Source organism: Hylobates moloch, unplaced genomic scaffold, assembly GCF_009828535.3.
Source record: "Hylobates moloch isolate HMO894 unplaced genomic scaffold, HMol_V3 SCAFFOLD_5, whole genome shotgun sequence".
Taxonomy (NCBI): Eukaryota; Metazoa; Chordata; class Mammalia; order Primates; family Hylobatidae; genus Hylobates; species Hylobates moloch.
The window spans coordinates 71,148,962-71,173,927 of NW_026652280.1; the positions used below are offsets into that span (position 1 = coordinate 71,148,962).

At 39.9% G+C, this 24,966-nt stretch overlaps 1 protein-coding gene across 8 annotated transcripts in view; it reads right to left on the reverse strand.

Annotated features, from left to right (window-relative positions):
* SPIRE1 (spire type actin nucleation factor 1) overlaps positions 1 to 24,966 on the reverse strand; it is a 280,087-nt gene that overhangs the window by 23,645 nt on the left and 231,476 nt on the right. For 5 of the 8 annotated variants that reach the window (XM_058438666.1, XM_058438664.1, XM_058438668.1 and 2 more), the window contains 3 exons: positions 23,430 to 23,559; positions 16,356 to 16,397; positions 10,083 to 10,255 (listed from right to left, as the gene is read on the reverse strand). In XM_058438666.1, the coding sequence (XP_058294649.1) occupies positions 10,083 to 10,255; positions 16,356 to 16,397; positions 23,430 to 23,559 (345 nt within the window). The remainder of the gene's footprint in view (positions 1 to 10,082; positions 10,256 to 16,355; positions 16,398 to 23,429; positions 23,560 to 24,966) is intronic. The other 3 variants (XM_058438667.1, XM_058438665.1, XM_032152849.2) reach the window with 1 other exon arrangement.

Genomic DNA, 24,966 nt, shown 5'->3' on the forward strand with positions numbered 1-24,966 from the left:
ATATATTATTTATATATAATATAATATAATATATATTATATATACACACATACACACTTTACGAGATCTCATGAGACTCTTATAGATGCAACTGAGGCAAAAGTAAGCACATTTGGAGTACTAGATTTTGGCACTCACAGGGTGCATTCTCTATTTAAAAAGCATATACTCAAGATTTAAAAATAACACAAGAAAACCACATAATATATTCAGTTTTTATGTTCATTAATTAACTAGTTAATTAGAGACAGGTTCTCACTCTGTTGCCCAGGCTGGAGTGCAGTTGTGCAATCATGGCTCACTGCAGCCTTGACCTCCAGGGCTCAAGTGATCTTCCCATCTCCACCTTCCAAGTAGCTGGGACTACAGACATGTACCACCATGCCCAGCTAACTTTTAAAAAACATTTGTTGTAGAGACAGGGTCTTGCTATGTTGCCCAGGCTGGTCTCGAACTCCTTAGCCTCAAGTGATCCTCCTGCCTTGGCCTCCAAAAGTACTAGGATTCCAGACATAATCCTATACTGGCCACCATGTGTGGCCAGTATATTAATTTTTTAAAAATGCTTTTGCAAAAAGGAAATAACTAAGGTTTGACATTAGAATCTGATGTACCTTGATTACATGTACCAATGCACATACAATATACTGAAATGTTACAGATATAAAGAATTGTTTTAAATTTTACTTTGCTGCCCCAGAAGTGTTAATGGCCCACTGTCCCTGAATACCCACAACAGGCAGCTGCACACAATTTTCTGATTGCTTAAAACGAATCTCCTCCAGGATTAGTTCTTGCCCCAGAGGAATCACACTAACCTCTGCTAGCCTATCTTGGGTAACTTAGACACTCAGAAGGAGAGCCAGGGAACTTTTAACAGTCAGATCTCCTGAGAGAAGGGTGTGTGAGTACACACGTGTGCGCGTATGTGTGGGTACATGCATGTGTGTGTACAGACTCCTGTTTGCTGCGTATCCTCTCGTGTCTATTCCAACTGCCTAATCACTTTTTGCTTATCTGGGGAATTCTGATGGGTCTCTGACATTTCTAGAACATCAGTCTCTTCTACTGCCTGGCCTGCTTCCCGAAATCTGCTTGTGTTTTTTGTCTGATCTCAGAGGCTGGCTGATCCTCACTGAGTTAGGGCTTCTCTAACTCAGAACCATGGCTGCAGGAAAGCCTCCCGCACTGCTGCTTTGCTCCAGGGCCCACTGGTGCCAAATACTGCCAGAGTATAGTTTCAGGGGCCAGTCTGGGCACGTAACTCACTTAACAGGAATGGAAATCTTCCTCCTCCTGAAAAGACGTTCAAGGACGGCTCAGACACAGCTCCTTTGCTTAGCTTTCCTACTGGAAGCTTTGATATGGCTACAATCAAAACTCATCTTTCAGTAAAAAAAAAAAAAAAAAAAAAGTTACCAAGATAGGCTTGCAAAGGTTATTAAAGATAACAAGAGACACTGAAGTTAGGTTTCCAGGAACTGAAAAAAAGAGTGATGGAAAGAAGGTCTGGGTGTGGGGGGTCTAATTTTATAGGGGATCTGTGACTAAAACACTGTATGGCTTTTCTAACTCAGTTTCTACCTGGCTAGGGGCTCAGTTTTCTCAATGAAAAGTAATGATGCTGGACAAAATTTCTAAGGCCCCTTCCAGTTAAAAAAACACTGGTTTCTTTTTTTTTTTTGGACACTAGAGTCTTGCTCTTCAAGAGATTCTCATGTCTCAGCCTCCCAAAGAGCTGGGATTACAACCATGCACCACCACGCCTAGCTAATTTTTGTATTTTTAGTAGAGATGGGGTTTCACTATGTTGGCCAGGCTGGTCTTGAACTTCTGGCCTTAAGTGATCCACCCGCCTCGGCCTCTCAGTGCTGGGATTACAGGTGTGAGCCACCAAGCCCAGCCTTTGTTCTTTTTTTTAATTCAGGCATTCTCATGTACCGTGAGAATACTAGCAAGTTCATGAGATACATGGACTTCAGAGTTAGACAGACTTGGGTTTCAAATCTAACTTTATCATTTACTAACTCTTTGAACTTAGGCAACAATTTCATGTGCCTGTTCTCTTATCTTCTTCTTTTTTTGGAGAGAGTCTTGCTCTGTCACCCCTGTTGGAGTGCAATGACACAATCTCGGCTCACTGCAACCTCCACCTCTGGAGTTCAAGTGATTCCCATGCCTCAGCCTCCCGAGTAGCTGGGATTACAGGTGTGCACCACCACACCGGGCTAATTTTTTTCTTTTTAGTAGAGATGGGGTTTTGCCATGTTGGCCAGGCTGGTCTTGAACGCCTGACCTCAAGTGATCTGCCCGCCTTGGCCTCCCGAAGTGCTGGGATTATAGGTGGGAGCCATCATGCATGGCCAGTTTTCTTATATTTTATACAAGGATCATAGCTGCTATCTATGGTCTTTGTGAAGACAAACTGATGTATATCTAAAGTCTAACAGAGGCTGGGCATGGTGGCTCATGCCTGTAATCCTAGCACTTTAGGAGGCTGAGGCAAGAGGAATGCTTGAGACTGGGAGTTCAAGACCCCTGTCTTTATAAAAAAATAAAAACAAACAACTAAAAACCCCAGCAACAATGAAAGTCTAACACAGGGTTAGCTCAATACAAAATAACCATTATAGTGACACCATGCCCAGTGTTTTTTTTTTTGTTTTGTTTTGTTTTTGAGACAGGGTCTTACTCCACCACCCAGGCTGGAGTGTAGTGGTACAATCACAGCTCACTGCAGCCTTGACCTCCTGGGCTTAGGTGATCCTCCCACCTCAGCTTCCCAAGTAGCTGCGATTACAGGGATGTGCCACCATGCCAGACTAAGTTCTTGTATTTTTAGTAAAAGTGGGGTTTTGCCATGTTGCCCAGGCTGGTCTTGAACTCCTGGGCTCAAGTGATCCACCTGCCTCAGCCTCTCAAAGTGCTGGGATTACAGGTGTGAGTCACTGTGGTTGGTCTTTTTTTGGGGGGGGACTTGCTCTGTCACCCAGGCTGGAGTGCAGTGGCAATGATTATAGCTCACCAGCCTTGAACTCCTGGGCTCAAGTGATCCTCCTGTCTCAGCCTTCCAGTAGCTAGGACTACAGGTGGGCACCAAATGAAGTCTCACTCTGTCGCCCAGGCTGCAGTGCAGTGGCGTGACCTTGGCTCACTGCAACCTCCACCTCCCGGGTTCAAGCAATTCTCCTGCCTCAGTCTCCCAAGTAGCTGGGATTACAGGCATGCACCACAAAGCCTGGCTATTTTTTGTATTTTTAGTAGAGATGGGGTTTTGCCATGTTGGCCAGGCTGGTCTTGAACTCCTGAACTCAAGTGATCCACTCACCTTGGCCTCCCAAAGTACTGGGATTACAGGCGTGAGCCACCATGCCCAGCCAAATTTTTTTGTAGAGATGGGGGTCTTGCTATGTTGCTCAGGCTGGCCTCAAACTCCTGATCTCGAGCTATCTGACTGGCTTGGCCTCCCAGAGTGCTGGGATTATAGCTGTGAGCCAACCACCTGGCTCATTATAGCTTTCTTTAAGGCACTTAGCAATATGTATCAAAAGCTACACAAATGTGCATTCTTTCACCCAGAAAATTCAGTTCTGGCAAAAAAAAAAATTGAGAAAGAAACAAAAGCAAAAATATAACAATGTTCACATAGTGTTGCTCTTTATAATGGTAGAAAACTGGAAAATGAAAGCAAAAACATAATGTTCACAATAGTGTTGCTCTTTATAATGGCAGAAAACTGGAAACAGCCTAAATGTTAAAAAATAGAGGACTGAGTAAATAAAATACAGTAGGTTATTACTGTGGAACACCACACAGCTATCAGGCATCATGTTGGAAAAGGACATTTAATCAAATGGAAATTGCTCATATTTTGTTAATTAAAAAGCAAGTCAGTGTCTTTGTTCTTAAAAGAATTAAGGAGTTTTTTCTTTTTATATAGAACAGTTGAGTTTGTAATAGATAATGTAAATAATTAACATCATTCTAATTTCATGAGTATTTGATCTACAATTATATATTAACTGATTACAAAGAAATTCAGAACTAAATAAGGGTTATTTAAGCAGTAAACTGTTCTGTGTGATAATTTGGACCCCCATTTAAGTTAACCCCCAAAGACAGCAATGGGTGGTAAGAAATTTCTGGTGGATAATGTCATCAAATGAAAACTCTGCAGGGGAGCACAGGTGATATCGTGGAATGGTAGAAGGTATCTCTTAAAAGAATATGGAGCTTCTATGGAAAAGGAGATTAAATAAGATCACGTATATATACAGTTTACCATATAGTAGGTATTATGGTGGCTAGAAAGCATTTATTAAAATGTAAAACAAACCAAAAAAACCCCACAAAAACCAAAAACATTGCTAGAATGAGTCCTGATAAGTTAACAGGTGAAATTTACATACACGTGACAGCATTTCCTATATCAAGAGTGAATAAAGTGTTCAGTTTACAGTTGGAAGTGTCACTGCTTCTCTTCAAGGGGAAATTCTGGTGTCTCCTTCAATTGTTTTGTGGGCTTCATTACAGAGGGTGGGCAAAGAGGCTCATGCAAGGGGCAGCAGAGGCAAGTGGACTCCACTACTGAGTTCAGTGCCAGCTGGGTACTGACTCAGCAGTGGGCCACTCCCTCTTGGAATGGAAAAGAAATTTCACATTGCTCTATGAAGCCTTCAGGAGGCCCTGAAGGATGGGAAGGGTGGGGGGTGGTGGGTGGGGAAGGTCTAGTCCCCATCTCCATTTCTAGCTGATTGACACTGTACTTCTGTGTAAGTCTGGTATGAAGAAAAAGTTTTGGCACTTAAAAACATGTTTGGGCCCAGGTACAGTGGCTCATGCTTGTAATCCCAGCACTTTGGGAGGCCGAGGTGGGCAGTTTACCTGAGGTCAGAAGTTCGAGACCAGTCTGGCCAACATGGTGAAAACCTGTCTCTACTAATAATACAAAAATTAGCCGAGTGTGGTGGTGGGCACCTGTAATCCCAGCTACTCGGGAGGCTGAAGCAGAATTGCTTGAACCCGGGAGGCGGAGGATGCAGTGAGCCGAGGTTGCTCCGCTGTGTTCCAGCCTTGGCGATGGAGTGAGGCTCCATCTCAAAAAGACCCCCCAAAAAACATGTTTGGAAGCCAGCCATTAAATTTGAGGAAGAGAGGGAAAATGGGGAAGTAGGTTATACAACTGAGAGGCAGGAAGAAAAAGAATAAAGTCAACCTTTTTGAGACTGCCCTTTATTTGTTCTCTACTGTCTACAGCCCTGAGTCTTCACTTGGTCTTTGCTCATGGTGCAACGTCAGCCAGGAATTCACTAGACAAGTCAGCAGAGTCACTAGATGCCAGACATGCAGTAAGGAGCAGAGGTTTGAGTAAGACTGCATTTCTGCTCTTGGGAAGGCACGGGAGAAATACATCAACATGCTGTGGCACAGCCTGGCTCACATCCCACAACAAAATGGAAAGCCCTCTGCCATCTTTTATACTCATTCTAAAACCTAAGTCCTACTACTCTTCCATGTGGCTTCTCCAGCCTTTTCAGTCCCTGTGGTGTTTACTCACTCACTGAACTGACCTCTGCCATCTCTGGACTTCTGTAGTGTCCAGTCACATTCTACATACCCTAAGACAGTGTCTGGAAGACACTGTGCTCACTAAGCACTTGGAATGATTCTTAGGTATGTTTTTTATATTATATTTAAATTATAAACAAGAGGAGGGCAGAGACCATCGTATTTCTCTCTCCACCTTTACTACTTACTGAAGGTATTCAATAAATATTTGACTGGAAAAAATGGAGGGGTACTGGAAAAAAAAAAGAAGTTGGTGAAAAGAATAGAAGAGTTTAAAAATGCACTAAAAAGTAAGGAACAAAAAATTACTATAAAATGTGAACGAAAAAAAAAACCCTGTAATGTGATATGGGGTGTATTTAACAGTCTCCGTATTTGTGGCCATCTGTAAGACAGCAAATATGACCAGAGGTAAGTCAATCTTGGTTTAGGAATAGACAGAATTCCTCAACATCTTTTCCAGTTTCATGCTTCTGGAGCAAAACTACCATGTTCTGGAACTGGAAGAGACCTAGAGATCACAGAATCAGCTCCTCTCATCAACAGGAGAATATGCTGATGGCTGGCAAGATCAAGTGTCCATTCCAGCACCCAGTCCATATACCCTGAGCGGGCCTAGGGCAGGTGCCACATGGAGAACTGTCTTTACTAATTCACACTGTAAGGAAACACAGTTGGAGTTTCCAGGTGTTCATTCACGCCTATATAAATGTCAGTTCATTAAATGGCTTTAGCACAGAGCTTCTTCTGAGCTGGCTTTAACCAGTTGATGATCTGAAATTATCTAATGTTAATAGAGTGTTTTAGAATAAACACAATTCGTCTACCACGGTTAAAGAGAACTACTGTCTCATCAATAGAAAGTTTATTAAAACTTTGATTAATATAAACCTAAAACTTGAAACAGTTGATTAACAATAAAGACTTTGGTTTATCTGTGTTTTCTAAATGTTTTTTTTTTTTTTTGAGACGGAGTCTCGCTCTGTCGCCCAGGCTGGAGTGCAGTGGCGCAATCTCGGCTCACTGCAAGCTCTGCCTCCCGGGTTCACGCCATTCTCCTGCCTCAGCCTCTCCGAGTAGCTGGGACTACAGGTGCCCGCCGCCACGCCCGGCTAATTTTTTTGTATTTTTAGTAGAGACAGGGTTTCACCGTGGTCTCGATCTCCTGACCTCGTGATCCGCCCGCCTCGGCCTCCCAAAGTGCTGGGATTACAAGCGTGAGCCACTGCGCCCGGCCATGTGTTTTCTAAATGTTAACATATGAATACATTTAGAAGTTTTCGGCTGGGCGTGGTGGTCACGCCTGTAATCTCAGCTCTTTGGGAGGCTGAGGCAGGTGGATCACTTGAGGTCAGGAGTTTGAGACCAGCCTAGCCAACGTGGTGAAACCCCATCTCTAATAAAAATATAAAAAAATTAGCTGGGCATGGTGGCAGGCACCTGTAATCCCAGTTACTCGGGAGGCTGAGACAGGAGAACTGCTTGAACCTGGGAGGTCGAGTTTGCAGTGAGCAGAGATTGGGCCATTGTACTACAGCCTGGGTGGCAGAGCAAGACTCTGTCTCAAAAAAAAAATAAAAATATATATCTATATCTATATCTATATATCTATATAAAAGATTTCAAAACTTCTAAATATATATATATTAAAAAGGAATTATATATATATTTAAAAAGGAACACAAGGCATTCCCACATTTAATACCTTTGCTCTTCCCTTATACTTAAAAACATCAATTTTAGATTGAAGAGGAAGAGAGGAATATGCTTATTTCCATACCCTTGTCTAAGATCATTCACTCTGTTCCATAAATCTTTGAGATTTCTACCACCACTGACTTAAGAACTATGACTCATCCAGATTTAAACCAGTAGGCTAGTGACAAAAGTCAGAGGTAGCTGGAATCCAGATCTCACATTTCTCTTTCTGGCAATTTATTGCTTGCTTCCTGTTCTAACTGATGAAAATGGCCTGTCTTTGATTAAGAAGAGCGTGCCTAGCAAATCATCTCAAGATGTGGATTTGGGGCATTACCACTTTATCTTCAAAAAGAGGACCACAAAGAAGGTTATAGAGGCTGCAAATTTATCTGATCATGCCTTGTGGTGTAGTCTTACCTCATGAGGTAATGAAAGAGGACTAGAAAAGGAGTTAAAAGTAGGCCTGTGGGGGTGCAGGAAGGTAGTTCCTGGCAGCTGCAGATTGGTGCCACCCAACCAAACTCTCTGTGAAGGGACTATGATCTGTGTAGCCATGGTCACAGAGGTTCCTGGGCCCTTGAGTGTCATGACTGAGAAACTGAGTTCTTCATTTATTTGATTTTAATATAACTTAAATTTAAATAGCCACATGTGGGAGTGGCTACCGAATTGGAGCTCTATCTAGATATCTGAGCTAGATGCTTTTAAAATGTAAATCACTGTTCTTATAGGTTAGTATGAATTTATCTAAATATTTGAGTGTCTACTGAGTGTTAGAAACTGGTGATATAAAGTAAATTCAGCATGGTTCCTCCTCTCAGGGAACATGTACTCCGGTGGGACAGAGAAATAAGTGAATAATTACGTGACAGGGTGTTAAAGTGTTCCAGTGAAACAGAGGGATGAGTGGGTTATGACAGAATCACAGAGAAGGGGTCCTGGCAGGCTAATGGTATCCGGGAGACTTCCTAAGACAAAGCGAGGCAATGCTGACTCTGACAAGGATGTGAGGGGCAGACCGCAGACACAGCTAAGCACCAAGCTGAGCACCGATGGGCTGTGCAGGAAGAGTGAACAGCTGTGCGTGGCTGAGGCATAAACCAGAGACAGGGAAGGTGTGACATTAGACCAGAAGTGTCTGCAGGCATGTGAGCAGGGGATGCAAATTTTATTCTGTAAGTGCCAGGGAGCCTTCCGAAGGTTTTAAGCAGGAGTTACAAAGAGCGGTGAGTGCAAGATGGAATTTGGGGAGCCAAGAAGAAAAGTCAGATAGACTGAAGAGACAGTGAGAAAGAGACCAACTGACGTTAGTTAATACGAATATTTCTGATTGTTATTAGTGTTTGAAAAACCTTTAGTAGCAAAATTATTATTGGTATTGCTTGGAATGGGGTGGAGACCGATGAGAGGAGAATTAAAGAATAATTCCTCAGATTCTACCTTGGATGGAGCCAGCAACTAGGATAGCAAGCAGAAGATGAGAAGCTAGGGGGTATGTGTGCATGCACGCAGGAGTGTGTATGTGCACGTGTGTAGCTAGGGTGTGAAGCTGGGGTGTGTATGTGTGTGTGTAGCTAGGGTGTGTGCACGCACGCATGTGTAGCTAGGGGAGGTGTGTATGAAGCTAGAATGTGTGTGTGCGCATGTGTGCGTGTAGCTAGGGTGTGTGTGTGAAGCTAGGGTGTGTATGTGTGTGTGTAGCTAGAGTGTGTGTGTGTGTGTGTGCATGCGTATGTAGCTAGGGTAGGTATGTGTGTTTGATTTGGCAAGTGGGTGAGGGAGAAGGGAGGGAAGAAGAGAATTTCATTTTACCTAAGCTGATTTTGAGGAAGGGCAGTGGAGACCCAGCAGGCAATGACATATACAATACTGACATCGCAGATGGGGGCTTGAGATGGATGTGGGAAGCATTAGCATATAGGTGGATGTTGACATCAGGAAGGATATGAGATCTTTCCCCCTCCACAAAGAGCAGTAGGTGGATGATGAAATCTGGAGAATACTATTAGAATTTTCTTTTTTGGAGTTTTGTCTGTTGGTATTACTATTACAAAAAGAACAATCCTAAGTATGAGTGTGTGTATATGTGTGTGTGGATTTTAGAAGGAGAAGAATCTATGCAAAATGTTTTCCTTAACTTTGTTTTTTTGTCCCCCAAACAAACGGGAAGATATTAAGGTAATATAAGTTGGAAAACTGTTGACTTGTTTTAACCCTACTTATAATTTAAGACTACGTGTGTGTGTGTGTGTGTGTGTGTGTGTGTATATGTATTTTTGTTCTTTTTCTTTTCTTTTTTTTTTTTTTGAGACAGAGTCTCACTCTGTTGCCCAGGCTGGAATGCAGTGGCGCAATCACAGCTCACTGCAGACTCGAACTCCTGGGCTCAAGGAATCCTCCTGCCTTAGCCTTCCAACTAGCTGGGACCAGAGGTATGCGCTACTGCATGTGGCTAATTTTTAAATTTTTTGTAGAGACAGGGTCTTGCTATGTTGCCCAGGCTGGTCTCAAACTCCTGGGCTCAGAGATACTCCTGCCTTGGCCTACCAAAGTGCTGGGATTATAGACGTGAGCTAACATGCCCGACAAAAATTTTAGTGTTCTATAAATTACAGCCACTATATTGGTCTTTACTAATAGAAAGTAATCTACTATTTAATTTCCTGCAAACCAAATTAATTTTAATCCTAGCCTTATTGGTTGAAAAACGGGAAGAGATTAAGCATCAACTGAAGCAAGATAATCAGTAAACTGGGTCAGAGAGCATTAAGCACCCTCATCTTGGAGTCAAGCTGGGTGAACTGGGGCCTCACCTCAGACTCAGAGCTGTCCAGTTCGGCCAGAGTTGGGGCTTTGAGGAGCTTTTTCCGCTGTGCAGGCACCTGCTGTGCAGTACTTAACCCATTTTCTTTTGTTTGTGATGTCAAACCTCCGTTCACCATAGATGACTCCACAAGATTCTTTGTAGATTCAGGGGTAGTCACATCTGGTAAAAAAGCAAAAGCTTACCTTTTCTTGAGCCAAGAAAGGTTATCTGTGTTGGAAGCATATCAGGTAACAGAGCATTTCATACAAAAATACAGAGGCTTGATTCAGTAACACCTTGCCTATGTATAGAAAACTTTTTCTGGTTGGATATTAACTGTCAAATTCAATTAAAGGAAACTTTAAAATGAATAATTACATATTCATACTTGTAGATTAGAATTTAGACTTAAAAAGAATCCTACAGATAACTGACTCCAACTTGTTTATTTTCCAGATGAAGAAACTGGGGCTGAGAGAAGCTAGTTTACTTCACAGCCTCTAAGGATCCAGTGATGTATGGATGAAGAGAGGACACACACAAAGCCTTACCAGACACATGGCTGTAAGATCTGAAAAAGTTTTGGTTTAAAAATAAAAATGGCTAATAATCTATATTCATATAAACATATTTAATGTGAACACAAAAAGTCTGGGATACATTTCCTCTGATGAGTCTGATTTATATTATTAAGAGCTCAAATTTGGATGAGATGTCAATACAACAAATGACAGACAATGAAGCAGTCCATAGTGTGGTGTGATGGGGATGGTTTGGGTCTCTACTGCTATCTCATCTCCTTTCGTCTGTAAAATGAGGATACTAACAGACGTGGGCTTGTTGTGAGCATTAAACAGGTTAATAATTGCATATAAAATTCTGTGCCTAGTACAGGCAGTGAACAATAAATGTTAGCAATTATTCATACTGATTTTGATCTCTATTGGTGAATAAATAAACTAAGGCTCAGATGGATTCGGCCACAGTGGCACCATGGTGTCATGCCACAGCTGATCCATGAGTCTTTGTCAGTACTGACTCTGATGGCCTGCTTTTTGGTACCATAGCCTGGAATCCTCCAAGGCAAATGGAACTACTTTTCTTCAGTATTTCAAATGAAGAGTTAAAAATGGGCTAAATTTAGTAACTATAAAATTGGTGTATTTAGAAGTGAAAAAGAGCAGTTACCGCATGATGTAATTTATAGACCAGCACACTCGACTGCTCTTTGCATGTGGACAGTCTGTGAGGCTGCCGTACATGGGGGAAAGGGCATGCTAAGTACTAAAGTGAAAAAGACTGACTGATGCTCTTTTAGAGGGGAAAGCACTGTAACTGAGGTTACTATAAAACCCAAGAATGTGGCCTGGCATGGTGGCTCATGCCTGTAATCCCAGCACTTTGGGAGGCTGAGCCAGGAGGATCAATTGAGGTCAGGAGTTTGAGACCAGCCTGACCAACATGGTGAGACCCTGTCTCCACTAAAAATACAAAAATTAGCCAGGCGTGGTGGTGGACGCCTGTAATCCCAGCTACTTGAGAGGCTGAGGCAGGAGAATCAAAGCGAGACTGTGTCTCAAAAAAAAGAACAACCACCCCCCCACCCAAGAATGTGCTGTTTATAGTAGGATGTTTCCCCCCCAGCAAGTAATATTTACACACCTTAAGTATGAGAGGTAGAGCTCCAGGAAACATTCGGTATATAAGTGTGTTCTAGTGCAGCTTTCCCTGACATTATTTATAAAAACCATGTAAATTATTTCTTATTACAAATGATATATATCCTATTTAATGTTTATAATTTCTGCTCATTTTTGAAGGGTCTGAACAAGCTAGAAATAATGGAAGGAAAAGAAAAAGAAAAAAGGGAAAGAGAAGGGAGGAGGAAAGGAAAGAAGGAAGAACAGCTGTCCATTATCTTTTTACATAAAATTTTTAATTGAGAACTTGACAACACATGCATTTCTTTTATTGTTACCTTCCCAGGCATTAAATAGCTAGAACAAATAAATAATTGGTGATGGTGGTGGGGAGTGCTGAAAGGGACAAAAGGAAAAAAGCAGCAAGTTTTTATACAAATTATAAAGGTAAAAATCTTAAAATAAATCTTTCAATAACGAGATAAGAGAAATAGAATTGTTGATATTTTGTAGGAATCTTCTAAAAGGAGATATAATGAGAAATAGAATTGTTGACATTTTGTGGGAATTTTCTAGGAGAAAGCACAAGTATTTCAAACGCACACACCTTCCACCTTTCCTAGCCACGTTCTCACAGAGGCTCCCACCATTGACCTGGCAGCAGGTCACTTTCTAATTACTATAATTGGAGTTATCATAATAAGAGAAACACAACCAGCTTCTCATGCTGGCCCCACATTTCCAATCGACGAAGCCAGAGTTTCCCTAAGAATAGCACTGTATGCATACCACTGTACAGAGGAACACTCAAATAGTTTTGGAGGTTATTTATTATTTGAGACAGTCTCGCTTTGTCACTAGGCTGGGGTGCAGTGGCACGATCTCAGCTCACTGTAACCTCTGCCTCCTGGGTTCAAGCGATTCTCCTGCCTTAGCCTCCTGAGTAGCCGGGACTACAGGCACGTGCCACCATGCCCAGCTAATTTTTTTGTATTTTTGGTAGAGTCGGGGTTTCACCATGTTGGCCAGGATGGTCTTGATCTCCTGACCTTGTGATCCGCCTGCCTCAGCCTCCCAAAGTGCTGGGATTACAGGCATGAGACACCGCACCAGGCCCATATTTTTTTAATGTGCTGCAAAATAAAATAAATAAATAAATAAATACTCTATTTTTTTGCTGCAGAAAAAAAATACTGTATTCTAAGACCCATGATTTTATTGCTTAAGAAATGTTTAAAGTTGTTTATGGCAGATTAAAAATTTTTAATAGTACCAGGGCACTTAAGGCTGGCAGAAAATCATAAAGATGGCATATGAACTGAATTTTAGGGAACACTGTCAAATGACCGTGGCTGCCTTGAGTTCAGTTCATTCTCAATGCAGGGGATTTGAGAAATTGTCCAATAGCTCTCTAATTGCCTGAACCCTGTGCTATGAGATTGATAATTATTATTTTAGCTAATTGACTGAGACTACTGAAAGAAGACATCTGTACTAAATTCAAAGCTTTGAGAAAAACTGAATTAATAAAAAACGGGTTACATAACAGCCAGGTTTCAAGATGATCTAAATACTCGAGTGATTTTATCTCACACCACAGACTGGCAAAAGACTTAATTGAATTTTTTTTTTTTTTTTTTTTTTTTTGAGACAGGGTCTCATTCTGTTGCCCAGGTTGGAGTGCAGTGGCACAATTATGGCTCACTGCAGCCTTGACCTCTCTGGCTCAGGCAATCCTCCCACCTCAGCCTCCCAAGTAGGTGGGACTACAGGTGTGCACCACCATGCCTAGCTAATTTTTTTGTATTTTTTTTTGTGTGTGCGTGTAGAGACAGGGTTTTGCCATGTTGCCCAGGCTGGTCTTATTTTAAACTCCTGGGCTTAAGCAAACCGCCCACCTTAGTCTCCCAAAGTGCTGAGATTATAGGCGTGAGCCACTGTGCCCAGAAAACATATTTTTAAGAAGTTTGATTACTTATAGTTTTCTGTTTAAATGAATAAATTATCATTTTTCCTTTAAAGTATCAAATGAGAAAAGCAAAACCCTTGGATAGGCTTTGTATTTCTTGTACCTAACATGGCATTTCTTAAAAAAAACTGGTGATATTTATATGTAAGCAAAATATTTAAGAGGTGAAATATTTAGATATGGCTTTAGAAATAACATACCTTAGGTTTAGAACCTAAAATGCATACCCATGATATTAAATACATGTGTCTGCTGCCTTATTTAGTGTGAGGAAATGTGACTGGCATATCAATTATATATTTAATATCTGTATAGGAAAAATAAGTTATACTTACCATAAGTGATGTTGAATAGATTAAGATTTTCACTAAGAGTTAATATTTCTAAGATATACTTAAGCAGCAGAATATACTTCATTATCTTGTACTTAAGTTCAGAGTTATCATCTACACTATATGTTTACAATGTTTCTCACTAGTTTGTTCATTTTCTAACTCAGAAAATGCACTCCAATCTTTGCATTTAAGTTAGAAGAATGAATCGATCTTTTCTATTTATAATTTGGGAAATTTTAATTAATAGTTAAAATGCAACAATGAAAAACATAAAAGCAGCACAAGAAATCAAGAATGAAGCATTAGACAATCACAAAGTACACGAAGACATGAAATAAATTATAGCAAATGATAAGCAGTGAAACCAAATAAAAATTCTCTGCTACCCTTTTACACTAAGAAATTTAAGTACCAAGAGTTTTCTTTCCAAACAGAACCCATCGTGTAGGCTGCAAGAACACAGAACACACAACATACCTATAGATGAGGTGTGTGAGCATGCATACTGTCAAGATCAGCAATGTGTGCCTAATTTAGATTAGCCAATGGTCAATGAGTTTAGGCAGCCAACCACTCACTTTCTTATTACGGTCCAACTAATGGAAGCATCTCTTGTAGATACTAAAAAAAAGGTAGAGTATCTGTAATGTATATTGCCAACTTTTGGGGATTAGTAGTGACATATATATTACTATGTTTCTGCATTTATTTTCCAGACCAAATTTTTTGCAAGGTCACTCTGCAAATGGCTGAAAAAATAAAAATTCCAAAAGAATAAAGAAAATAGAAAAAGCTCTTCAGTGGTCAGTCAAAAATAGTAAGTGAGTGATTGTAAAATATTACAGTCATTCCTGAGACCTACACAAATAAGCAGAAGATTTAAAAACAGTTGGAAACTAGCTTTGTAGCTGGAAGATACTCAATAAATATTCATATACAGAATATACTAGAACTCTTTAAATATGAATTTGTATCTCAGGTATGCCAACAATTCTTTGTATCTTAAGAGGCATTCTATGGCATTTAAAAGAAAATTCCAAGAGAAGATATTTGTGCCAACATCTCATCTCATTTTATATTTAAAACAGTAGCTTCCAAAATTAAAAACTCTAACTTGCAAAATATTTTATTGGGATTAAGTTGGTTTTGAAAATTCACCTGGCTGAGTGAGGTGGCTTATGCCTGTATTCCTAGCACTTTGGGAGGCCAAGGTTGGTGAATTGCTTGGGCCCAGGAGTTCGAGAGCAGCCTGGCCAACATGGTGAAACCCTGTCTCTATTTTCTAAAATAAATAAATAAGTAAAAGAAAATTCACTCATATATATTTAAAGTTTTAATTTAAAAAGGGTTGATTTTATAGATCAAATTTAGTCATTTCACTATTAATCTCTGTTTAACAGAAGGGTCTAAACTTGTACTACAAATCTGAGGCACATATATATTACAACCAAAGCCATTACAATGCTCTTGTATTTTTATACTCTTTTTTTTTTTTTTTTTTGAGACTGAGTCTTGCTCTGTTGTCCAGGCTGGAGTTCAGTGGCACGATCTCGGCTCACTGCAACCTCTGCCTCCCGGCTTCAAGCAATTCTCCTGCCTCAGCCTCCCAAGTAGCTGGGACTACAGGCGTGTGCCACCACGCCTGGCTAATTTTTTTGTATTTTTAGTAGAGACGGGGTTTCACCGTGTTAGCCAGGATGGTCTCGATCTCCTGACCTCGTGATCCGCCCGCCTTGGCCTCCCAAAGTGCTGGGATTACAGGCGTGAGCCACTGTGCCCGGCCTGTATTTTTATACTCTTAATCAGCATTCAAAGTCATTCATGACTAGGCTCTATCCACTGAGCACAAAGATACAAAAGACAGTTCTTGCCCATCAACTGAGGTGCTGTCATCTGAAGTAGATAACCATTTTAAGTTGTTACTTAAATAACTGAATACTTTAGAGAACAGGAAGTAGATGTGTCAGAATTTTGTTTCTACGAAGTTTTTTTCTATTCTCTTAGGGCAAAGGTCTGCTGTAGGCTTTAACCTCATTGCTCTACAAGAGCCTGGGCAGTCACAGCCGCCATTAAGATGGGCACCATCTTCTAAAACCATGAGTATGGTGTGATGGTTCCTCCAAAATTGCTTAGGAGAAAACAGATTTACTGTAGTCTTGTATCTTTTTTACATATATTGTTTTCAAACAAGCAGAATGTTTTATTTTACTGACCACGGCTTAGAAGAAGCCTTTCAATTTTCTTTTTTAACATGTTTGAACAAGCAGACGAATGAAATGTATTTCACAGAAACCACAAAACCCACGTCAGGGTAAAAGTGTTTTTGTTTTTTTTACCTGACAAGTCAAAACTGTAAGACATGCTAAGTGGCCGTATTGCTGAAAAAAAGAAAACAAACAATAAAAAGAAAATAATTCAGCTGTTAGGAATATACAGGGAGGACAAAAAAGGGAATGGATTAATGAAGACCCTTAGTGGCTACATGTCAGACTCTAAGGCAGAAGCTAGTGAATGAAAATCTGAAATACATTAAAACCATGCAAGAGTCTTAGTTTCAATTATATCACTAAGACTTCAAATGGAGTAACAATAAAAGGAAAAAGTAACTTTTTAAAAAGTTAAAAATGAAAGCATGATAAAAATACAAACATTTTAAAGAATCACAGAATAGGATGTTTGACTTAAATATAGATTTTTTTAAAAAGCCATGTTTTAAAACATGATTTTAGGGAACATACAACTCTTTAAAATTTCAGAGTAAATTTATCCTTCAATAATTTATGTCAGGATGAAAATTTGGCTCTCAGAATAAAGGTGAAACAGTTCATAAAAAATTCTCAGTTCAGCTAGTTTAGCAGCATCACCACTATGTGTCAATAAACTATCTATTGTAGGCCATATAACATAGTAGTTGAAGGACAGTCCAGACTGCCTGAGTTTGAACCTCAGCTCTGCCACTAACTGGGAGTGTGACCCCAGGCAAGTTACTTAACCTCTCTGTGCTTTAGTTACTTCATCTGTAAAATGAGAATAATCCTATCTTATGGAATTGTTACAAAGATTAAATAACTTCATGTAAAAAAGGTGCTTAGAATAGTGCTTGACACACAGTAAAAACTGAATATGGTAGTCCTTCCTTATCATAGTTTCACTTTCTATGGTTTCAGTTACTCATGATCCAAAAATATCAAATGAAAAATCCCAGCAATAAACAATTCATAAGATTTATTTATTTTGAAATGGAGTCTCGCTCTGTTGCCAAGGCTGGAGGGCAGTGGTGTGATCTCAGCTCACCACAATCTCTGCCTCCCGGGTTCAAGCAATTCTTGTGCCTCAGCCTCCTGAGTAGCTGGGATTACAGGCGCCCACCACCATGCCCGACTAACTTTTGTATTTTTAGTAGAGACAGGGTTTTGCCATATTGGCCAGGCTGGTCTCGAACTCCTGATCTCAGGTGATCTACATGCCTCGGCCTCCCAAAATGTTGGGATTACAGGCATAAGCCACCATGCCCGGCCAATTCATAAGTTTTAAATTGCATGTTTCCTGAATATTACTTTTTCTATTTTATTATTAGTAATTGTTGTGAATCTCTTACTGAGCCTATTTTATAAAATAAACTTTTTCATAGGTATGCATGTAAAGGAAAAAGCATGGTACATATAAAGTTTGGTACTATCCATCGTTTCAAGCATCCACTCGGGGTCTTGGAATATATCTCCCCCTCAGATAAAAGAAGACTACCATAATTATCATTTATTTTCTTTTTTTTTTTTTTTGAGACGGAGTCTTACCCTATTGCCAGGCTGGGGTGCAGTGGCTGCAGTGGTGCAATCTCGGCTCACTGCAACCTCTGCTTCCCAGGTTCAAGCAATTCTCCTGCTTCAGTCTCCTGAGTAGCTGGGATTACAGGTGCCTGCCACCAGGCCCAGCTAATTTTTGTATTTTTAGTAGAGACGGGGTTTCACCAGGTTGGCCAGGATGGTCTTGAACTCCTGACCTTGTGACCCGCCCGCCTCGGCCTCCCAAAGTGCTGGGATTACAGGCATGAGCCACTGTGCCCGGCCTATCATTTCTTAAAAATGAAATTATTATTTCCTGTTGAAGCACTCTGCTTTTAAAATTTATGCATGTAATAACCACTAAATTGTATACTTTAAATGAGTGAATTTTATGGCATATAAATGCCATAAAGCTCAATAAAGCTGTTAAAAAGGTTATTGCAGAGATGTGATGATTTTAGGTATTCATGACAGCGAGGATTATCTATTTTCACTGCAGTCCAAAGCTCATACTAGTACCTTTGCATCAAAGAGAAAACATCTTTCCTGTGACACAGGCTCAGCCTTCCTAGGATTGTTCAGAAACCAGCACATCAGGCACTGAAGCACAGGACTTCAGATATCCATTGGCCAGTCTTCCCTTCCTCTCCAACAAAGCATAGTCTTCGTTTTCCATTCCAAAAACTACATCTACCAGGACTTCCCATATTCTCCAAAACTGCTGAAGCCAAAGCAATGCCTCACTGAATATCGTTTGTCATATCCTTTTTTCCATTCTTTTAAATCCTCTTCATATAAAGAGGGTAGAATAATTTGAGATGTTAATTATTTTTCCTTGTAATTTTTTTGTCACCCCATTTCACAAAGTTGGCCCCTTGGTGAAACTTTGTTGTCATCAAAGATAACCTTGCCTTCCTGACTTTTGATTTCTGGAAGCCTGAGGTCCTGGTGGGGATTATGCCTAGTGGGGAGGGCCTTTGTGGCTGGAGACGGACACACTGCAGAGCAGCAGTAGCTTTGGAAGTACAGGCATATCAGGCACAATGTCTCTCTAGTTGCTGTTTTCCAGGGAGACAGACTCTAGACTTCTAATACCCCAATTTAATGGAATGTAAATATGTCTCAGTGTGTATTTTAGCAGCTGGTTTTAAAGGAACAATTTTTATTTACAACCCAAAAGCTCAATATTAAAAAAAAGATGACATGAAGGAAAAGTACTGATTTACATCCCAAACACACATTAGCTAGATGTCAGAATCATATGTAGATGTTTTTAGATATACACACGTCAATAAAGGGGATATGCATGTTAGATGTGGCAAATCAACTATTATTTAACAATCATACTGTTTGAGGACTGGGAAATAATATTTTAAGTATTTTCATCCTAATATAGAAGTTAGGATGTATGTTTTAAACAGGCATTTTACTGTGTTTTAGTTGTAGGAAATTGGTTAGGGATTTTGTGTTGATAAGAATAATCTTCCTTGGGTCAGGTGCGGTGGCTCACGCCTGTAATCCCAGCACTTTGGGAGGCCGAGACGGGTGGATTATGAGGTCAGGAGATCGAGACCATCCTGGCTAACAAGGTGAAACCCCGTCTCTACTAAAAAAAATACAAAAAATTAGCCGGGTGTGGTGGCAGGCGCCTGTAGTCCCAGCTACTCGGGAGGCTGAGGCAGGAGAATGGTGTCAACCCAGGAGGTGGAGCTTGCAGTGAGCCAAGATCGCGCCACTGCACTCCAGCCTGGGAGACAGAGCGAGACTCTGTCTCAAAAAAAAAAAAAAAAAAAAAAAAGAATAATCTTCCTTGAACTTATCTTGGAGAAGTTTTCTAGAAAAAAAAAAATCTTCCACTCACCATTCAAAAAACTGTACTTCTAAACTCCTATATTATCTACTCTAGATTTTCCTAATTATGTATAGCAAATAAAGTATTACATATTATCAAAGCACTCTTCCATCTTCTCTAATATCTTCTTGTTCTGCTCTTTTTTTCTCTAGCACATGAATATATCTTTTGAAATAAGGCTGACTACTGTGTTAAGAAGGGGATGCAATTATTTCTTGGGAGATGACATTTATATATTTTCCAATCTCTATACCAAAAAGAGGACAAAAATTGAGGATCATGTCAATTAAGATGTTTAGAAGAAAATAAATAATCAGAGACATGAACAAAGACTGATGTACAAAAATAGTAATTTCAGACTTACTAGGAAAAAATGGAAAAAGCTTGTGAATCAGGAAAATAGGTAAATAAAACCCAATTTAGCCATCTGTTAGGAGATTACATCCTTATAAATCGTATTTGGAGTCATATTTAATGACATAGGAAGATGGTCATGCCAAATAAAACATTAGATGCAGAGAACAGAGTACTGTATATACACAGTTTTCATCCTCACTTTGTAATGCACAAGTAAATTCACAGTGGATGCCTCTGGCTGTTGTAATTATGGGTAACATTGTCATCTTTAAACATTCAGACATTTTTGCCATTGCTGCAGTGAGCTCCTACTTGCAATTACATGTAGGGGAAAAGTGATACAAATATTTAGGGAAACTTTTCTTCAAGTTAATTCTGCCAATATTATCAGAACTGAACTCCCCAAAGCAAAACTGTATAGTAAGAACCAATGTAGTTCTGTAGAAAAAATGACCAAAATCCCTTACTTTACAATTAGGGTTTAATATCAATTTGAACTCGGAATTCTAGAAGTAACACTCTCACAGAACAATATCTTTCTGTAACAGCTCAATTCTGGTGGTTGTGAAATACCAACTGTCAAGGTTAAAATAAAGACATACTTAACATAAAAATGATATTTAATTATTCTAAAATAGGGTTCCCATTAGCAACTAAATATAATTTTAAAAAGTGAAACTGAAGACTATGTATGTGACAAAGGCTTTCTATGAGAGACTGAATCACTCATCAAAAAGCTCCCCAACAAAGAAAGGCTCAGGACCAGGTGGATTCACTGGTGAATTCTACCAAATATTGAAAGAAGAATTAATGCCAAGCCCTCTCAAGCTCTTTCAAAACACTGAAGATGAGAGAACACTTCCAATTTTGTTTTACGAGGCCAAAAACCCCAAAATTACAGGCTAAAATCCTTAATGAATATAGATCCAAAATTCTGAACAAAATACTAGCAAACTGAATCCATCAGCACAATAAAAGGATCATACATCATGACCAAGTGGGATTTATCCCTGGGATACAAGGACAGCTTAACACATGAAAATCAATTAACATGATACACCACCGTAACAGAATAAAGAATAAAAATCACATGATCATTTCAAATGCAGAGAAAGCATGTGACAAAATTCAACACCTTTTCGTAATAAAAACACTCAACAAATTAGGAATAGAAGGAAATTACCTCAACATAATAAGGCCACATATGGAAAGCTGACAGCTAACATCATACTCAATAGGGGAAAACTGAAAGCTTTTCCTCCAAAATCAGGAACAAGGCAAGGATGACCACTTCTATATTCAACACAGTACTGGTAGTTCTAGCCAGAGCAGTTAGGCAAAAAAAGAAATAAAAGGCATCCAATTGGAAAGAAAGTAATAAAAGTGTCCCTGTTTGCAGATGACATGATCTTATAGATAGAAAACTCCATAAAAATTTTTTCAATACACTAACAACAAAAAGACAATCCCATTGACAACAGCACCAAAAAGAATAAAATATCTAGGAGTAAATTTAATTAAGGAGGTAAAAGATTTATATACAAAAACTGTAAGACAGAAACAAATGGAAGAATAATGTTCATGAATTGACTGTTAACATGTGAATACTACCCAAAGCTATATACAGATCCAACAGAATCCCCACGAAAATCCTAATGGTATTTTTTACAGAAATAGAAGATAATCCTAAAATTCCTAGGGAACCACAAAAGACAATGAATAGCCAATCAATCTTGAGAAAGAATAACAAAGCCGGAGACATCACACCTTCTGATCTTACAATATATTATAAAGTTACAACAACAAAAACAGCATGGTACTGGCAAACAACAGTGGAACAGAACAAAGAGTCCAGAAATGAACCCACACATATACAGTCAACTGATCTTTTTCTTTCTTTCTTTCTTTCCATGGAATCTTGGTGCTACCCAGGCTAGAGTGGAGTGGTGCAATCACAGCTCACTACAGCCTTGATCTCCTGGGCTCAAGGGATCCACTCTGAAGCTTTGTCACCAGAAAGTACATTTAATTATTTCAACCCATGAGAGTACTCTGTACAGCCCAGTGCTGTACTAGGGACACAACAACGAACAAGACAGACATGGGCCCTGTCATCACAAAGGTCACCCAACAGAAGGGTCAGGATTAAACAAGGAAAATCAATATGGAATGGTGGAAGAGTTCAAGACTGGAAGCAGGAGGACAGTCAGTGCTGCTGCGACAGATGACAGCTTCGGCTGGGATAGTGGCTGCTGGGCTGAGAAGAGTAGAAGATTAAAAAGATCCAGAGGAAGTAAAATCAACAGGGGTTGGCCATCGGGTAAGAGTCAAAGATTATGTTAAGGTTTCTACACTGGGAAAACAAAATGCGATGGTTTGGGGAGAGACAGGATGAGTTCACTTGTGGACATGTTGGGTTTGTCTTGCTTGTAGGATATGAGAAGACAGCTGGACGTATGAGTCTGCATTTTTAGAGATCTACAATGTAGACTGTGAGCTGGAAGGTAGTCAGAAACAAAAACCATGGAAGAGGGTATGGTTGCTTAGGGAGAACAGAACCCAGGATAGAAACTTTATTAAGTCCAAGAGTCTGAAAAAGGCAGAAGAAGAGATCAGAGGAGAAAACTAGCAGAGTGAGGGTCACAGAACTAGATCCTTTCCTGTTAAGGTACCACTATAGACTGTTTTCCTAAAGGCAGTTTCTCTGGATTCTTTGGGCATTTTTAGTCTTACAAACTAAAAGACAGTCGTATAAACAAAAATGTTTACAGACATCTTATAATATGGCCTTTCTATAAATCAAAATCAATATGTGCTTATAGTATACACTAAAAAATAAAAAATAATAACTATAAAGGAAGTTTAGAAATAAGTTAAGTGATATCAGGTAATAACATGCTTTCATGACATAATACCGTTATGTTTAAACCCATAATAAAGAAACATAAGGTAAAACTATATATCTATCATCTGTATTTCTAAAATATAATACCTTATCTTTATATATGCAATACAATTTATAAAGTATTTTTACCATAATCCTATTTAATTCTTACATAAAACTCATAATGTAGGTTAAGAGGAATTTTTATCCCCCTTCTGCCAATGAAGAAAATGATGCTCAGAAAGGTAAAGAGACTTTCCTAAAACCTCAGCCTAGAGACTGGCAGAGCTCTTTCAATTATGGCACGATGTTCTCATATAGTTCAATATTAGATAGGCAGAAGGATTTCCCACCCTATAAATTTCAAGTAAGTGTGAGGGGGTATGTATATGAGAGAGTGAGAGGCAGAACAAGTACGTGAGATACAGAGAAATGAACACGGAATGAGAACTCTTTACTTTCATGGGGCTGGGTGTATAAAGATCCTTTTCCCAGGGGATGACTCTAGACTGAGTATAGGAAGCAGTGGACTCACCTAATCTGCTACGTCTAATCTCCTCTGGTGAGACAGGCCGAAGCTTTCTTTCTGCTTTAATTTCTTCTAATATTCTTTCATGGAGGCTCCGTGGCCGTGGTGGAGTTGGTTTCAGTTTTCTGGCTGAGACCTTGAAAGTAAGGAAAATGGCTAAAGACTTGAGTAATTAAGTAATTTTTACTGAAGTCTAGTCATACAGTACAGTATTATAAATTACATTTCATTGATTGAAACACTGCTTGATAAAAGACTACTTTCAAGTCATTAAATATTAAGGTTCCTAAAGCAACAGGGAGATTACTGGATATCAGAGTGATTTGGTTATACATTCTCAAATTGTATTTTATTGCTTACAGAAGGGGTCTCGCTCTGTTGCCCAGGCTGGAGTGCAGTGGTGCAATCTCAGCTCGCTGCAACCTCTGCCTCCCGGGTTCAAGCGATTCTCATGCCTCAGCCTCCCGAGTAGCTGGGATTACAGGCGTGTGCCAACATGCCTGGCTAATTTTTGTATTTTTAGTAGAGATGGGGTTTCACCAAGTTGGTCAGGCTGGTCTCGATCTCCTGATCTCAAGTGATCTACCCTCCTCAGTCTCCCGAAGTGCTGGGATTACAGGCATGAGTCACTGCACCTGGCTACACCTCTGAATGTCTAAGCTCAAGGGGTCCCTCTGCCTGAGCCTCCCAAGTGGTTGGGATTCCAGGTGCATGCCACTGAGCCTGGCTTGCTCAACTAATTTTAAGCAGTTATAATTATGTTCCCTATATGCTAGCACGATAGGTAATCAGTTGCAATGTAGGCTATTACTACTGCTGTTTTTTCTGTGTTTTTGTTTTGTTTTGTTTTTTGTTTTTGAGACAGGGTCTTTTTGAGACAGGTCTGTCACCCAGGCTGGAGTGCAGTGGCATGATCATGGCTCACTGTGGTCTTGACCTCCTATGCTGAAGTGATCCTTCTACCTCAGCCTCCTGAGTAGCTGGGACAACAAGTATATGCCACTGCACATGGCTAATTTTTTTTTCTTTAATTTCTTTGTAGAGACAGGGTCTCTCTATGTTGCCCAGGCTGGTTTTGAATTCCTGGGCCCAAGCAATCTTCCCATCCTGGCCTTCCAAAGTGCGGGGATTACAGGTGTGAGCCACCTCCCAAAGTGCTGTGAACACCCTGCTCTACTGTTTTTAAAACTAACATTTTTTAGTAACCCCCCATAACCTTCTTAAGATTGTTATTATCTTCATTTTATAATTGAGGAAATAAAGGCTCTGGGAGGCTGATTAGCTGTCTCAGAGATATGTGGCTGCTAAATTGTGGAGCCAGTGTTCAAGTCCAGGTTCACATGGTCCATGCTCCTTCTATTCTACCATGACCTACCATCCTACCATGACCACTCTGGCCTGGGAGACACAGTGAGACTCTGTCTCAAAAACAAAAAGAATAAAATTTACAGCTGGGCTTCATCTTTAGAGTAAAAAACTCAGAGAAAAAAACTTGGCTGGGTGCGGTGGCTCATGCCTGTAATCCCAGCACTTTGGGAGGCCG